General features: G+C 40.1%; 2 protein-coding genes across 4 annotated transcripts in view; one reads left to right on the plus strand and one right to left on the minus strand.

The window, feature by feature from the left end:
• The window catches only part of MKLN1 (muskelin 1), a 347,577-nt gene that overhangs the window by 110,868 nt on the left and 218,032 nt on the right, over positions 1-18,677 (plus strand). The window lies entirely within an intron of this gene.
• LOC309632094 (uncharacterized protein) overlaps positions 2,949-18,677 on the minus strand; it is a 54,097-nt gene continuing 38,368 nt past the window's right edge. The window contains exons 4-6 of the mRNA XM_082399268.1: positions 14,483-14,567; positions 4,962-5,429; positions 2,949-4,235 (exon numbers count right to left, since the gene is read on the minus strand). Of these exons, the coding sequence (XP_082255394.1) occupies positions 5,248-5,429; positions 14,483-14,567 (267 nt within the window). The 3' untranslated portion in view covers positions 2,949-4,235; positions 4,962-5,247. The remainder of the gene's footprint in view (positions 4,236-4,961; positions 5,430-14,482; positions 14,568-18,677) is intronic.

The following is an 18,677-nucleotide window of genomic DNA, read 5'->3' on the forward strand; positions in this document are numbered from 1 at the left end:
AGGTGAAAGCTTAGAGACTCCACTCACTGGAAAGGCAGATAAAAGAGCAATGTCCTTACATTGGTGGGCATTCTCTTCTCCAGCATTTTCAGACTTGCTCTCATTTCTACTCATTCTATTTTACATTCCCAATTCTTTCCTTTTTGTGAGAGGTAGACCAGAGAGGACAAAAGAGAAGGATTTATGCCTTGTTGGTGCCTCCTGGGCATATAAAGAAGCCTAGTAAAATGATACTGATAATAAACTCTGAATTCACCGTAGAAAAAGTCAACACCAAAACACCAGTATTAATTCATTAATCTACTTAAAGCCCTTTGTAAAATGGTTGATACTTTACTCAACTGGATAGTGACTAGTTTTCAGTAAATCAGATGAATTTACTTTTGAAAGGGACCGCAGAGATCACCCTGTCCAGTCTTTCATTCAGTGGGCATGCATTTACTGAGCACCTGCAATGAGCAGACCCTGAGCCACGCCCCCCAGGGCAATGCTTTTCAAGCTTCACTGTGTGTGTATGTTACCTGGGGCACTTGCTAAAATGCAGATTCTGATTCAAGAGGCCTGGAGTCAGGGCTCGAGGTTCAGCATTTCCGTAAGCTCCGGGGAGATGTCCCCGCTGCTGCCCACGAACCACAGTTTGAGGAGCAAGACTACAGGGCTCTTCATAGAACCAGACAAGGCTTGACTCTGTCCCTGAGGAACATCGGGGGCCCACAGGCTCTGGGATGCTGCCCTATGAATTCCTTCTCCTCAGCTGCTGATAATTATCTGTGAGGCCCAGACAATGCTGATCTGTTCTTCCCAATGCTTTTGGCTTTCTCATGTCTTCACTCCCAGTGGAAGGTATTAAAACTGCAAAACTCAAATTGGGATTAGGGCAAGGAAAAGGCTCATTTATTTATTTATTTATTATAAATTTATTTATTTTATTTATTTATTTTTGGCTGTGTTGGGTCTTTGTTGCTACGTGTGGGCTTTCTCTACTTGCAGTGAGCGGGGGCTACTCTTCGTTGCGGTGCATGGGCTTTTCATCGTGGTGGCTTCTCTTGTTGTGGAGCATGGGCTCTAGGAGCACGGGCTTCAGTAGTTGTAGCACGTGGGCTCAGCAGTTGTGGCTTGTGGGCTCTAGAGCTCAGGCTCAGTAGTTGTGGTGCACGGGCTTAGTGGCTCTGCAGCATGTGGGATCCTCCCGGACCAGGGCTCGAACCCGTGTCCCCTGCATTGGCAGGCGGATTCTTAACCACTGCACCACCAGGAAAGTCCAAGGCCCATTTATTTATTTATTATAAATTTATTTATTTTATTTATTTATTTTTGGCTGCATTGAGTCTTCGTTGCTGCGCACGCAGGCTTTCTCTAGTTGTGGTGAGCGGGGGCTACTCTTTTTTTTTTTCTTTTTTAAATTTTATTTATTTATTTATTTATGGCTGTGTTGGGTCTTCGTTTCTTTGCGAGGGCTTTCTCTCTAGTTGCGGCAAGTGGGGGCCACTCTTCATCGCGGTGCGCGGGCCTCTCACTATCGCGGCCTCTCTTGTTGCGGAGCACAGGCTCCAGACGCGCAGGCTCAGCAGTTGTGGCTCACGGGCCCAGCTGCTCTGCGGCATGTGGGATCCTCCCAGACCAGGGCTCAAACCCGTGTCCCCTGCATTGGCAGGCAGATTCTCAACCACTGCGCCACCAGGGAAGCCCGGGGGCTACTCTTTGTTGCAGTGCACATGCTTCTCGTTGCAGTGGCTTCTCTTGTTGCGGAGCATGGGCTCTAGGCACGCGGGCTTCAGTAGTTGTGGCTTGCGGGCTCTAGAGCGCAGGCTCAGTAGTTGTAGTGCACTGGCTTAGTTGCTCTGCAGCATGTGGGATCTTCCCGGACCAGGGCTCGAACCCATGTCCCCTGCGTTGGCAGGCAGGTTCTTAACCACTGCGCCACCAGGGAAGCCCCAAGGCCCATTTATCTTTAACCTTTGTTCTGAAATCTAGTCTAGGCCATTTTACCAGCGATCTCTGAACTCACATTTTAAGCAGAGCCTGATTAACAATAAAGTATTTCTTTGATTACTACAGAGATCTCCTTTTATGATTTGTTAGTTTGTGTACTTTGCCAATTTTTTTATTAGGGTCTTTGTCTTTTCATTATTGAGTTGTGATAGTTCTTTATTAAAATATTAAGGAGGATCTCTTTGCCCCTAATAAAGGATTTTTTTTGTCTTTTAATTTTGTCTATTCATTTTGGAGTTAAGAATCTTAGACTCTAGGTTAACATTAATTTTCTTGCTTATCTGAGCAAGCCCCTTTACCTGTTATGACATGGTTCCTTTACCTGTAAATGGAGGCAATAAAGACTACATACTGAGTATATGTTGAGTATAGAACTGTTGAGTATGAAAAGGAAATACATGTGGGATGATGCTATACAATCATAGGACATGATTACTTTGGTTTCAGAGTTTATATTAATCTGATAGTATTATTGAACCTAGAGTAGGACATAGCTGACTGATGTTAACAAGTACCAGTTTTGTTTGTTTCATTTTGTTTTGCTTTTAGTTTGGTTTTGGTTAAACAAACAGTTGTTGAGCACTTACAAGTACTTTGAGTGCTGTTCTAGGTTTTAGTAACACGAACATACATAGAGTTAGAAGCTGCCTATTAACAACTTCATATGTGTAAAAGTGCTTATGATTTCTGTTTTCCTTTTGCCTCCTCAACTGCAACTTTCTAAGTTGTCAGCAGACGAGATCTTCTACCACTCCTAACACGTCCAATTAAGAAACTACCTCAGTACTGAGGCAAATGACCCAGTTGTTCCTTGGTCTCTACATTAACTGTCTCATGTCCACTAGAACGTTATACTTGTTAAAATTATTAATTTATATAGTAGAAGTTATGAGTGATAGTATTCCAATTCAGACTGTTAGGTTTTTGTCTAGCTTAAAGAAACAGAAAACGTGTACTTCCACCCTCATCTATGATGTTTAATGCCTTTAAGTTCTCTCCATTACTGCCTGAAAAAAAAAAAAAAGACAGACAAGACAGAAAGAATATAATGAACCATTAATAGTAAAACAGAAATAGAAATGTCTGAAGACAATGTCTTTTGCCTCTAGTTGGTGTTTGTTTTTTGATACAGTCAAAGGAAAGAAACTCTAACAGCAAAATTTTAACTATCATCCAGGTAGAGCATACTCCCACACTCCCACTGGTTCCCCCTATATTCTTCCTACACAAAATCTGCCTTATGAGTCTCTACACTGAGCATAGATAAAATAAAGAGTCAATATTATTGACTCCCATCCATTTGCCAAGCACTGTGCTAAGTGCTTTCACATACATTTTCTCATCTAATGGATCTTTTACTTTCTTACTGCAGGGGAGAAGGTGAGATTGTGCCTTTGCTTTGCTACTTCCTCTTCCTAGCGTCCTTACTCTTCTGTGTAAGCCTTACACTGCAATCAAGGGAACCCAGTTTGAAGCAAAATCCATTCTTTTTTTTCATTTCATCCAGGTCCACAGCAAAAAGTTGACTGGTTTCTCATTTCTGGGAGATGAGAGATGTGTTGATTTAGGAAAAAATGAATGGAACAGGGCTTAGGGCTAAATGTTCTTTACATACATGGGTGGGCACCTACCTCTGATGAGAAGTCTCTCTTTTTCTGGCTTCTTTCCCAGATAATCCATTGAACTCTCCGAGCAAAAGCATCATATACATCCAACTCCTCCTTTGATTTATTTCTTTATATATGAACACAGGTTCCTTACCACCTCCTTCACCCACCCATGACCCACCAAAAACAAAAAGAGAAAAAAAGAAAATCTCTCCTGCAGAAACATGACAGATCTTATCTATTCCTGAGATTAACTGCTATTTTCTCCTCTTACCATGATTCCAAATTTTGGACTCCACTAATGAAAACATAGCCTGGGTGACATTGCATAACCAGTGAGAAAGGAATCTTCCCTCGGTAATGAGAGAAGGGCTGAGTCACTATCTCAGCTCTTAGGAATGGCTCTCCAGCTGCTGACTGAGGCCACAAGGGTTCAGCCATGAGGCCGGCAGGGACCTCCCCAGTGACTAACAAAAAAGAGGCAACCAGAACTAGCCAGAGTGAACTGGGGCAACTGACCCATTTGTAGATGTACCCCCAAGGACAGTGGCCAGCAGTCCAAGTCGCAGTGTCCTGGCAGTGTAGCAAATGCCTGATCCGATCTGATGGATGAATGATGCCCGACAACAGAAGACTCTGGAAAAGGATACTTGTAATTAGCATGTGGTGGCATTTTTATTCCAGATGTTTAGTCTTTATTCTTTCACATATACAACAGACATTTGAGTGAATATATTAGGCACTGAACTAGAGGTTGGCATATTCCTTGCCCTCAGGGAGTTGACATTTCAGCAGAAAGGGAGTAAATATAGGAGCTCTAAGAGAACATAGAAGAGGCACTTAAGATTTGACAGTTGGAAAAGCTTCCCCAAGAATGTGAAAGGTTTATGGGGGGGGTGGGGCATGGAGAAGGGACACTCCAGGTGAAGGAGGCAACAGTGAAAAGTCACAGAGGCAAGAGAGAACAGGTGGTTCATTGGAGAAGGTAAGTGGTTTGGTGTGGCCAACATCAGAATATGCAGGGGAAGGGGCAAGAGATGATCCTGGAGAGGTGAGCAGGGGTCAGATTAAAGGTGTAATCTTGTGTGTATGTAAGAGGGTCTAAGTTCTATCCTGAGGGCAATGGGAACCACTGACTTTCTGTGGGAGAAGGACGTGTCAGATCTGTTTTTTTAGGAAGTTTTCTCACTGGTTGTAATATGGAGATTGGATGTAAGGAAAGCAAGTATAGAAGTAGGAGGACCAGGTTGGAGGATCTTGCAGTAATTGAAGAAAAAAATAATGTGGGCCTGAACTATAGCAGAGGCAATAGGGATGCAAGAAAGATGAGGCTGAGTGATACAAAAGTAGTTACCAACTGACCTTGGTGATTAGCCACAGGTGGGGCCTGTAGAGCTCAGAATGACTTTCACCTTTGGTGGGTGGGGAGAGATGATGGGAGCAGAAGGCTTGCTGGAAGGAGATGATGAGTTCAGGTTGAAGCAGGAACCTAGGATGGAAACCCTGCCATTGACCTGAATATCAGTGTTGGAAGGTCAGGGCGACTCAGTGACATTCAGGACTCCCCAGGTATACCCCAAAGGAGACTTAAGGACAATTCCAGACCTCACCAGCTAGAGAGGATGGGCCTCCTAGTACAAGTTCCTCCTTAGAAGCCTGGCTTATTAAGACTGAATCTGTGCAGGACTGGGGCTGCTGATGAGAGGTCTTCAGAACCTGCAGCCAAACAGGGCCTGACAAGCTGTTTCCATGGAGACGCGGTGTGTGCAGGAGGGAGTGAGTAGGAGGGCTGATCCATTCCAGAGCCTTGGGTCACAGGGCTGCAGTGGCCTAACAGATAAACAGGAAAAAGACAGTCAATCAGAAAAGGATGTTCAAAACTATTGGCAGTTAACTGGGGTTATATCATCATAATTCTAGATTAAGTCTAACAATTTAGAAGGATTAGCGTAAGCCACTTAATGATCCTGCTAGTTATTTCAGGTACCACTTAATGAGGGTACACAGAAGTGGATGCCAACTCAGACTAACTCCAAATGTACATACACCCTTCTTAAGCCTTTCTGCACCCCTGGACTCTAAGTAGCTACATATTATTTCCAAGTTTCTGGGGAAACAGGCAGAGATATGGGAAGTTAATTTTTTTTCCGTTTGCCATGCTGTTGGCAGTAATACTCAGGAAATCTTTGGAGCTCTTCAGGAACCTCAGGTGCTGGCAAAGCCTCAGATTAGATGTTATTATTAAACAATTTGAGGAACATTCTGGACAGAGAGCCAGCAGCAGTGGGGCCCCAAGGAGTGTGTGTGTGTGTGTGTGTGTGTGTGTGTGTGTGTGTGTGTGTGGTAGAATATACATAACATGAAATTGACTATTTTGACCATTTTTAAATGTACAATTCAGTGGCATTAAGTATATACATAATCTTGTGTAACCGTTACCACTATCTCTTTCCAAAACTTTACCATCATCCAAAACAAAAACTCTATAACCATTAAGCAATGATTCCCTATTGGGCCCCAAATGTTTTTTAACAACTTTATTGTGCTGTGAAAACTCTGCCTACCAGTCAGGACAATAGTTTGGCTGCTGCAAGTAAGAAAACTAGCTCGATCTTGGTTTGGTCAGTCGCTTTCAATTTAGATCTGGGGTTTTTTGGCCAAAGAGTCCTCGCCCTGTGGATGAGCTTGTTAAACCTAATCTCTGGAGGGAGACCGATTTTAACCACCTTAATGACTGATGGGACTTACTAATCTTGATCTCCAAGGTATTCAAATGGCGTGTGGCAGTGCTTATTAAGAAGTCAGTAAAAAGTAAGTCAGGGCCACAGGCCCTTGTAAAGATGTTACTGGAGGCAAACTTTGTTCCAAAGATAGCTGGAAGATGAACTGTCTAGGAACAACTTCATTTTAAGTGACCAAAAATAATAGTGCCTGGGGAGGATGAGACATGATTCTGGCTTGGAACAGTAGACTAGGACCAAAAGATCAGAACCGGAAATTCCAAGTTTCCTACTGCCTTTTCTTTCACAAATTAAAACATTTAGTGAGGGTAGGGATAAACTTTGTGATTTCCTTTCTTCATCCAACAAGTTCAAGGTGTTTACAACATGATGCTTATTAGACAAGACTCAATCTGCAGTTCACAAATCCAAAGCAGCAATAACTCTCAAAGCCCAGGCAGATACTTCCCAGATGCATGATGTCAGTCACAAGAAATAGCAGGATGGAAAAAGAATAGGGAAGATTTCGTGAAAATCACTCCACCATAAATACAAGCTAAACTACATGCCCTATTTGGGGACCAGCGGTGAGACAAATACTTGAACACAGTATGCTATTCCAGGGAACTGGAGCTCAGAAGAGGTTGACTGGCTTACTCTGCGTCACCTAGAAATCCAAGAAGAGAGCTAAGATTTAGTACACTTGTTTCCTGATACCTGGTTTAGTGGTTTATTTTTATTAGTATCTGCTGGTATTCTGTGCTTGGAGTGCATAAGGGAGATGGTTCTCAGAGATTCTCTGTGAAGTTTTCATCTGGTCAGGAGTGATCTATCAGTACCTTTACCTCAAATTCACCTCCAATTTAGTCTTCATATCATACTTGGTTCAGAACCCAAATTCTGAACAGTTCAGAAAAATGAGGGGATCAGTATCCAGACCTGCTACAATATATTATCTAAAATGTCCAGTGTTCAACAAAAAAATTATGAGACATGCAAAGAAACAGGAAAGTATGACGTGACCCATACACGGGAGGAAAAAAGCCATCAACAGAAACTCCCTGTGAGAGGGCCCAGATATCCAACTTAGCAGACAAAGACTTCAAAGCAGCTATCATAAATATATTGAAAGAACTGAAGAAAACCATGCTTAAAGAATCAAAAGAGGGCTTCCCTGGTGGCGCAGTGGTTGAGAATCTGCCTGCTAATGCAGGGGACACGGGTTCGAGCCCTGGTCTGGGAAGATCCCACATGCCGCGGAGCAACTAGGCCTGTGAGCCACAACTGCTGAGCCTGCGCATCTGGAGCCTGTGCTCCGCAACAAGAGAGGCCACGATAGTGAGAGGCCCGCGCACCGTGATGAAGAGTGGCCCCCGCTTGCCGCAGCTAGAGGAAGCCCTCGCACAGAAACGAAGACCCAACACAGCCCAATGAATAAATAAATAAATAAATAAATAATTAAAGGTGCTAATAATTAAAAAAAAAAACGAATCAAAAGAAGGTAGAGTAACAATCTCTCATAAGATAATCAATAAAGAGATGGAAATTATTATTGTTTTTAAAAGAACCTAATGGATATCCTGAACTTGAAAACTGTGATAATAGAAAAAAAATTCACTAGAGGGGCTCAGCAGTATATTTGAACTGGTATAAGAAAGAATCAGCAAACTTGAAGATAGATAGATAGATGATAGATAGATATTATTTAATCTCAAAAACAGAGAGAAAAGAGGATGAAGAAATATGAACAGAACTTCAGAGGAATGTGAGAATCATTAAGCACATCAACACATGCACAATGTGAGTACCAGAAGGAGAAAGAGAAAGAGAGTAGCAGAAAAGTATTTAAAGAAATAATGGCTGAAAACTTCTGAAATTTGATGAAAAACATTAATCTACACATCCAAGAAGCTCAACTAATCCCAAGTAGAATAAATACAAAGGGATCCACATTCAGACACATCATAGTAAAAACGTTGAAAGTGAATATCTAGAAAACAGCAAGAAAAAAACCCAACACATTACAAACAAGGGAACCCAAATAAGATTAATAATTGACTTCTCACCAGAAACAATGGAGGCTAGAAACCAGCGAGATGCCATATTCAAAATGCTGAGGGGAAAATCCCTGTCAAATAGGAATCTTTTATCCAGTAAACTATTTCTCAAAAATGAAAGTGAAACAGAGACAATCCCAGATAAACAAAATCTGAGAGAATTCACTGCTAGCCTAGCTAGAGTTACAAGAAACAAGGAAGTTCTTCAAGCTGACTCAAATCCACACAAAAAACCAAAGAGCACTAGTAAATATAATTATGTAATTATAAAAGACAGTATATCAGTATATATTTTTCTCCCTTTTTTCTCTTAAATGATCTAGAAAGCAGTTGTATAAAAGAACATATTTGATAATGACTACAATGGAGGTGGGTGGGAACAAAGCTGTAGTGGAATAAGAAATGAGTTACAAGATGGTAACTCAAATCTGCAGGAACAAATGAAGAGAACAATAATTGGTAAATAAGAAGGTGACATAAAAAACTCTAAATATAACTTGCTTTCCTTTCTTTTCTCAACCTTAAAAAATGACATAAAATTATATTAATGAATAATTATGACAGTGTATTATTCGGTTTGTAACAAAACTATAAACCAGTTAGACCTAACAGACATCTATAAAATGCTCCAACCACCAACAGCAAAATACACATTCTTCTCAGATGAATATGGACTATTCTCCAGGATAGATTATATTCTAGATTATAAAACAAGCCCTAATAAATTTAAAAGATTTGAAGTTATACAAAACATGACTTCTGACCACAATGGAAATAAATTAGAATCAGTAAGACAAGGAAATTTGGTAAATTCACAAATATGTGGATATTAAACAATTCACTCCTAAATAACCGATAGGTCAAAAAAGAAATTACAAAGGAAATTAGAACATACTTTGAGATGAATGAAAATGGAAGCAAAACATACCAAAACTTATGGAATGTACCAAAGCAGTACCTAGAAAGAAATGTATAGCTGTAGATGCCTATATTGAAGAAAAAAAAAAAAGAAAAAAGATCTCAAATCAATAACCTATTCTTCCATTTTCAGAAACTAGAAAAAGAAGAGCAAACTAAACCCAAATCAAGCAGATGGAAGGAAATAGATTAGAGTGGAAATTAATGGAACAAAGGATAGGAAAAACAATAGAGAAAATGAACAAAACCAAAAGCCGGTTCTTTTAAAAGATCTACAAAATGACAAACCTCTAGCTAGACTGACCAAGAAACAAAAGAGAGAAGATTCAAGTTACTAAAATCAGAAATAAAAGAGGGGCTTCCCTGGTGGCGCAGTGGTTGAGAATCTGCCTGCCAACGCAGAGGACACGGGTTCGAGCCCTGGTCTGGGAAGATCCCACATGCCGCGGAGCAACTAGGCCCGTGAGCCACAACTACTGAGCCTGCGCATCTGGAGCCTGTGCCCCGCAACAAAAGAGGCCGCGATAGTGAGAGGCCCGTGCACCGCGATGAAGAGTGGCCCCCGCACCACGATGAAGAGTGGCCCCCGCTTGCCGCAACTAGAGAAAGCCCTCACACAAAAAGAAGACCCAACACAGCCAAAAATAAATAAATAAATAAATAAATAAATAAAGCAGCTATTAATTAAAAAAAAAAAGAAATAAAAGAGGACACTACTACCAACTCCACAAAAATAAAAATGATAAAAAAGCAAATACTATGAACAATTGTATGCCAATAAATTAGATAACTTGTATAAAATGGACCAATTCTTTGAAAGACAGAAACTACAGACTTCCCTGGTGGCACGGTGGTTAAGAATCCACCTGCCAATGTAGGGGACACGGGTTCGAGCCCTGGTCCGGGAAGATTCCACATGCCGCGGAGCAACTAAGCCCATGTGCCACAACTACTGAGCCTGCGCTCTGGAGCCCATGAGCCACAACTACTGAAGCCCGCATGCCTAGAGCCTGTGCCAGCAACAAAGACCCAATGCAGCCTAAAATAAATAAATTGGAAAAAAAAAAAAAAACTACACAAACTATGCAAGAAGAACAGAAAATCATAATAAATCTGTAACAAATAAACTGATTGAGTTAGGAATTTAAGACTTCCCACAAAGAAGAGGTCAGGCCCAGATGAGGTCACTGTTGAATTTTACCAAAATTTAAAGAATTAATACAAAATTTTCACAAACTCTTCCAAAAAATAGAAGAGGAAGTAACACTTCCAACTCATTCTTTTTTTTTTTTTCTTTTTTTTTAAAATTAATTAATTAATTTATTTATTTTTGACTGTGTTGGGTCTTCGTTTCTGTGCGAGGGCTTTCTCCAGTTGTGGCAAGCGGGGGCCACTCTTCATCGCGGTGCGCGGGCCTCTCACTATCGTGGCCTCTCTTGTTGCGGAGCACAGGCTCCAGACGCGCAGGCTCAGCAATTGTGGCTCACGGGCCCAGCTGCTCCACGGCATGTGGGATCCTCCCAGACCAGGGCTCGAACCCGTGTCCCCCGCATTAGCAGGCAGATTCTCAACCACTGCGCCACCAGGGAAGCCCCCAACTCATTCTTTGAGGCTGGTATTACCCTGATACCAAAGCCAGACATCACAGGAGAAGTACAGAACAATATCTCTTATGAATAAAAATTGTCAACATTATACTAGCAAACTGAATCCAGCAACATATAAAAGTGACTATACACTTAGAAGAAAACAGGACAGAGCTTTACAACATTGGATTTGGCAATGATCTCTTGGATATGATACCAAAGGCATAGGTAATGGAAGAAAAAATAGATTATGTCTAGAAATATAGAAAGAACACTTACAACTCAATAATAAGACAAATAACCCAATTTTAAAATGGACAGGGAACCCTCCTACACTGTTGGTGGGAATGTAAATTGGTATAACCATTATGGAGAACAGTATGGAGGTTCCTTAAAAAACTAAATACAGGACTACCATATGATCCAGCAATCCCACTCCTGGGCATACATACAGAGAAAACTATAATTCAAAAAGATACATGCACCCCAGTGTTCACTGCAGCGCTGTTTACAATAGCCAAGACATGGAAGCAACCTAAATGTCCATCGACAGATGAATGGATAAAGAAGATGTGGCACATATATACAATGGAATTACTCAGCTATAAAAAATAACAAAATAATGCCATTTGCAGCAACACGGATGGACCTAGATATTACCATACTAAGTGAAGTAAGTCAGACAGAAAGACAAATATCATATGATATCACTTATGTGTGGAATCTAATAAAAAATGATATAAATGAACTTTTTTACAAAACAGAAACAGACTCACAGATCTTGAAATCAAACTTATGGTTACCAAAAGGGAAACATGGGGGAAGTGATAAATTAGGAGATTGGGATTAACATATACACACTACTATATATAAAATAGATAACTAACAAGGACCTACTGTATAGCACAGAGAACTCTACTCAATATTCTGTAATAACCTATATGGGAAACGAATCTGAAAAAGAATGGAGATATATACATACACACACACACACACACACACACACACACACACACCCCTGAAACTAACAAAACATTGAAAATCAACTATACTCCAGTAAAAATTTTAAAAAAATAAGTAAATAAAGCCATGTGAACCGATCTTAGGACCACACCAGGCATGCTCTACAAAAGCAACCTGGTTTCCTCCCAAAATGGATATATCCTGAAGACCCTAAATTGCTTATAAAAACAATTAAAGCCAATCACATTTGATACCCTAAAAAATAAAATGGACAAAGAATTTGAATAAACATTCCTTCAAGGAAGATATACAAAAGGCCAGTCAATAAGCACATGAACAGGTGCTCAACATCATTAGCTGTCAAGGAAATACAAATCAAAACTAAAATGAGATACCTCTTAATACCCCCTAGGATAGCTATAGTCAAAAAGACAGATAGTATTAAGGGTTGATGAAGATGTGGAGAAATTGGAATCTTCATACATTCCTCGTAGGAATGTAAAATGATACACCACTTTGGAAATCTGTCTGGCAGCTCCTCAAAAGACTATAACGTAGAGTTACTATATAACCCAGCAACTCCTCTCCTACATATACAACCAAAAGAAATGAAAATATATGTCCACACAAAAACTGCACATGAATGGTCATAGCAGCAGTAGTCATAATAGTCTAAAATTAGAAACAATCTGGAGAAGTTGATTTGCAAACTACGTTCCTGCTTCTCCATTCTTTGGCCATTGAATACAGATTGTGCTGTTCCAGTCTCAAAAAAAAAAAAAAAGAGAGAGAGAGAAAGAGAGAAAACAACCCAAATGTCTCTCAGCTAATGACTGGTTAAATAAAATATAGTATATCCATACAATAGATGTTATTTGGCGATGAAAAGGAATGAAGTACTGCAACATGGATATAAACCTTGAAAACATTATGCTATGTGAAAAAGGCCTGATTCCATTTATATGAAATGTCCAGAAAAGCAAATCTATAGAGACAGAAAATAGAGTAGCAATTGCCTAATTGCTGAGGTTTGATGGAGGAGGTTAGGAGGAAATGGGGAGTGACTGCTAATGGGTACAAGGTTTCTTTTTGGGGGTGATAAAATATTCTAAAATTGACTGTGGTTATGTTTGCACAACTCTGTAAAAATACTAAAAAATATTGAGCTGTATACTTTAAATGGGTGAATTGTATAGTATGTGATGTATATGTCAATAAAGCTGTTAGATATATATAGAAAGATGGATGATAGATAGATGGATAAATGGATGGATGGATGGATGGATAGATAGATAAAGGTATTATTAGGACAAGGGATAAAAGAATGCCTAAACCCAGGCTTAGCCCAGGTACCACTGTTAGCCCTGACAGTTGAGTCAATAATAATGTAACATTTTGTTAATCGGGTTGCACCTAAAATGCTAATGCAGAGCTCTCTGTTAAACTGGCCTAGATCTCATAGCCAAGATAGAAGATTAGGGGGCATTTTTCCTTGCCCTAAGCCCAAACCTGAGTCTTGCAATTTTATCACCCTCCACTGGGTGTGTAATAAGAGAGCAGTCGAGAGCATCTGAGAGAATGTAGGAGAACCAAATAGCTGAACTTCATGGTGTGAGGGAGAATTGCCCTCCTAACACTGAGGCCACCACGAAGGAGGAAAGGGATGGGGGAGAAGAAGGGCGATGCAGAAGGCCCGGTGACCCTACTCACCGTAAATGTGGATCTCTGCCTGCAATTAGAGTACTGTCTCCTCTTGCAGAATAGGAAGGAGAGGATAGAGAGAAGGTTGATGTTCCTCTCCTTTAAGCTTGTAGTTGGAGGAAGATTCCTGACAGAGATATGTATAGAGATGCAGGTAGTGGAGAAGACAGGGTCAAACCAAACCTGAGCAGAATGCCTTGGTGAGTAAGAATGTTTCACAGTTCCATGAAAATCAAAGACCCATTAGAAGAAGCTGAGTAAGATTTTAACCCATAAAGAAATTGCAGAGTTATTAAAGCAATTTGTGTTTTATGGCAAGGTTACAATTGTTGGTATAAATGAAGTGCTTTGCAGATGTTACCAGGTATCTTAGGCAGGGGAAGCCATGCATTTACTGTATTAGTGCCTTGGGTGGTTCTTTTTTCAAAGTCTTCTTCCCTTCTCTTCTGAATGCATTTCTAGTCAGGGTACACTAAAGTTCTGTTCACGAAGAAGAATGAGGATGGAGATGAACTTCAAAACTGTACAGAAGAGATACAACCTAGTGACTTGCTTTATGGTGCATAGTTTTGTAGAAGGAAAATGACCTGCAGTGTCTTTGGTGAAAACAATCCTTTTCCTCTCTGTTTAGCTCCCATAACTGCAACAGTTTGACCTTTCAGTGAAATTAAGCAGCCCAAACCCCAAAGAAGGACACAGGGGTAACAGGAAAACCAGTTACAGCTGAGAGCAATGATTCTCTGTACAGACTTCCTGCCCTCCCATTTTGGGTTGAAACTTTTTCTTCATCTTTTTGAACTTTCTCTTCAGCTGCCTTTCATATGTAACACCTCTATTAGGGTTATGTGACTCTGACCACCAACACTCTTCCTGTGCCACCCACCTCCTTACCCTGGAAAGTCTGGCCTTCCAGAGAGCATCACCTTAGAGTAACTTACATTTCCAATTCAGATCTCCAGTCATCGTTTGTGGTGTCTTATAGAAAGGTGATTTGTTCACGATTCCCTTCTCCTTTGCAAAATTCTAATACATAGAAGGAATCAGAATAATATAATGAACATCCAATATCTACCATCTAGATCAAACAATTGCTAAAATTTTTCCATATATTCTCCATTTTTCCTTTTTCTTTTTTTTTTTTTGCTGAAGTAATTTAAAGCAAGTTATAGAAACATATATGTTTCCCTCCTAAATATTTCAACATTTATCTCTAAATAATAAACACATCTTTATCAGGTAAACACAGTTCCATTCTCACACTTCACATGATTCCTATAATTTCTCAATAGCATGTAATACCCACCCACATTCAAATATTCCCTACTTGTTCCCAAAATGTCTTTTTAAAAAATATGTGGCAAAATATGCATATTGTAAAATTTTCCATTTTAAGTGTCCAATTCAGTGGCATTGTCTATTCACAATATTGTGTAATCACCACCACTATTTCCAGAACTTTTTCATTATGCCAAACAAACTCTATACCCTTTAAGAATAACTCTCCATTTCCCCCTCCTCCCAAATGACTTTTAAAGATGGTTAATTCAAACATATTTTATCTGGTTGTTATGTTTCTTAAGGCTCCTAATCTAGACCTGTCTCCTCACACCATACCCACATGCATTTTATTTTTATGACATTGACTTCTTTTTTTTGGGGGGGTGGTGGTTAGAATGCAAGTTTTATTTTTGAATCCCCATTGAAATAAATATGTTAATCTTTGAAAAATATTTGGTTATATGCCACTAAAATTATCCCTAGAGCCCCCGGTGATAGTCATGCCCCATTCTGGAAAACACTACCATAGGGAATTACTGGGGTACCCTGGGGAGGTAGGATGAGGCCACTGCTTGTTGAGCAAGGGTCATCTGTGTCCCAGGTAAGCTGCTTGCTGCTGTTCATAATTCTCTGAGCCCCAGACCTACCAGCATATTGGATCTTACCTTTCCTGGCTGGCAACACTTTGGTGGCTCCCTATTCTCTTCTAGATAGAAGAGTAAATGCCTTAACATAACCTACAAGGTCCTTGGGGATCCTGGGATAGGCCTACCATGGCCCCATCAGGCTGGTGAAGAGAGGGAGAGAGGAGACAGGGAGGATCCCCTGGAGGAAGTGACATCTGAGCTGAAGTCTAACCGATTTATGGAGAGAACTAGGTGATGGTAGTGAAGAGCTTTTTTAGGTAGAAGGAACAGCATGTGCAAATTTCCTGAGGCAGGAAGGAACAATGTGCATGTGAGCACCTGAAAGAGGCACTAGAGGAAGAGTCGGGGAGAGGAGTTTGCAGGGGCCAGACCCTGCCTGCAGTCCCTGGAGGCATCACAAGCATTGCGATCTTAATGCTGTGCCTTTCGAGGAGCCATTTAGAGCTTCAAGAACAGTGACTTCAGTTACTTGAATAACAAATACTTTTTGAACACCTACTTCAGGTGGAGCACTGGAGATTTTAATAGAACAAGACTCTCATGGTCCCTGCCATCAGGAAACTTATATTCTTTTAAAAACAAAAGTTATACATATGCATGGTTTAAAGAAATAACAGGTATTATAAGGTTTTCTATGAAAACAGAAGGCAGTCCACTACCTTTTCCCCCATTTCCACTTTTGCAGAGGCATCCATTTTCAACTCTTTTAGCTGACTGTATTTTGGATTTATCTCCATTATCTCTAAGTAATCTTGTTTTTTTTTTTTTTTGATTTTTGAATTTTATTTATTTTTTTATACAGCAGGTTCTTATTAGTTATCTATTTTGTACGTATTAGTGTATATATGTCAATCCCAATCTCCCAGTTCATCCCACCACCTCCCACCCCCCCACCCCCCACTGACATTGAGTTTTTGACGATTCTGGGCTAATTGTTCTGCATAGTGTCCCACCTGCAGGATTTGTCTGTTTTCTCATGGTGTTGTTAAACTTGTTCTTCTGTCCTCTGTATTTCTTGTAAGCTCAAAGTTAGATCAAGGCTTGATAAGAATCAGGTTAAACATTTTGGTAAGAATTCTTCATAGGGTAATGCTGTATACTTCCTACTGCCTCGTATTAGGCCCTACGTAATGTCTGGTTGTCTCACTACTAATGAAGTTAATACTGATCACTGGGTGAAGGTGATGACAGCCTATTTAAAAATGGGTTTTTTAAAATGGGAGCTTGACTACTTGCACTGTTTTAAAATGATTATCCCTACTTTGAATGTTCAGATAAAGGGGCTCTGAGTTGTTGCCTGGCACCTAGGAGACAGCATTTATCCTGAGTAAAGGATAAGAGGATTAAGACTGAGGCTTTGTCCTCTTTATGGAGTAGATGCAGGAGTTCATGTTTATCTCTGAGGGTGGTCAATCAGGGCAGAACGTTCTGGAATATGAAGTCTAGCAGAGACTGGGCCCTGAAGAAGGTACTCTGAAACTGGTCATTAGCCAGAATTTAACTATGAATAAACAGATCTTTTTGCTAACACTTCTTAAAGACAGTCAGAACATTTTGGGAGTTCAAATACAGAAGACTCTTTTATGGCATTTTAAAATAACTCTCCCTTCACCTTCTATTCTTCCCCGCCCCCCGCCAAAAAAAAACCCACTTTAAACTCTAGAGTAAAAAATTAAGGAAGAGCATTTTCTTTGGATGCAGAATAGATGGATCTTTAGATGTTTCTTGAGTACTGTTTAAATTCTAGAGTGAGGAAAAAGTATGCATCTATTCTCTTTGGTTGATGTTTACCTCTTATCTTTTAGCTATCATAAACTAAATAATCCGTTGAAAATATAAGCAACTAGGTTAAAGGATTTCATTATTAAAAATAAGAATTTGGGTTTCTAAGGAAAATGAGTTATTTTTTAAATCTCCAAATAAACACTCTCATTTTACAGCAATTAAGCACCAAAGTCAGTTAAACTTTGCTCAAGGTTGCCCTGTATTTCTGGATACCCAGAGGGGTTTTTTTGTTATTATTGCTTGTTTGTTTTTGTTATTTTGTTTTTCAGCTAGCACAAAGACAAGGGAGTTGTTGCGAATTTTCTGCATAGCAGGACAGAACTTAACCTTAGGATACTGGACTAACAGTTTTCATTTTACTACTGGAATTAGTAATATCCTTTTTCTCCATTTATACTGTAATTTTCAAAGATTCTGGCTTCCAAGTTACCAGTTGGGTAGGGGAGGTGGTAAAGGTCCCTTTGAGGAAATAGTTCTTCCACAATAGCACTACTGGTGGACCTAACAACACTTGCCTATTACCTCCATTGGGGGTTACTATATTTGGTGATGAAGACCTCACCAGTAGTTACAAGAAAAGACAATGTGAACGGTCATCCATTCTTTTCCTTTTCTCTTCTTTTTTTTCCCCCCTCTTTATACATATCCTCCCTTCTTTTCTTCTTTTCTCTTCCTTCCTCCTCCTCCTTCTGCCTCTCTCCATGTTCCTCTCCCTCTTCACTCATTCTTCTTTTTTCTTCCCTTCTTTTGCCACTCATTCTAGATTGGCATACTTTAATGACTCCCCAGTTCCCACCAAATTTTGTGTTCCCGAAGGATTCCCTGCTTCACACCAGCCAGTGGTATGTCACTGAATATTCAATAGAATCAAAGGGGTGGGAGAATCCCAGAAGAGGAGGTCTGTGCCTGGATCTGTGTTCGGAACTCCCTCTGTTCAATTTCCATTTGTTTTGAACTGCCAGTTTCCATTCTGGTTTTCTGGGATCTCAGAGTTCTATAAGGATAGTAATGAAATTACTTGAACCATGTCCAATACATCAAAAAAGCCTAGAAGATATATATACATATATATATATATATATATATATATATATATATATATATATATGTATATATACTTTTTTAAAAAAATTTATTTATTTTTGACTACGCTGGGTCTTCATTGCAGCTTGTGTGCTCTTTAGTTGTGGCCCATGGGCTCCAGAGCATGAGGGCTCAGTAATTGTGGCCTGTGGGCTTAGTTGCCCCGCAGCATGTGGGATCTTAGTTCCCCCACCAGGGATCAAACCCACATCCCCTGCATTGGAAGGTGGATTCTTAACCACTGGACCACCAGGGAAGTCTGAAGACATTGTATATTTATTCACAATAAAGCCTGAACAGATTGACTAAGTAATGCAAAGCTTCTTTATTCTTGGGGGGA

Source organism: Balaenoptera borealis (assembly GCF_965194805.1).
Source record: "Balaenoptera borealis genome assembly, chromosome: 7".
NCBI lineage: Eukaryota > Metazoa > Chordata > Mammalia > Artiodactyla > Balaenopteridae > Balaenoptera > Balaenoptera borealis.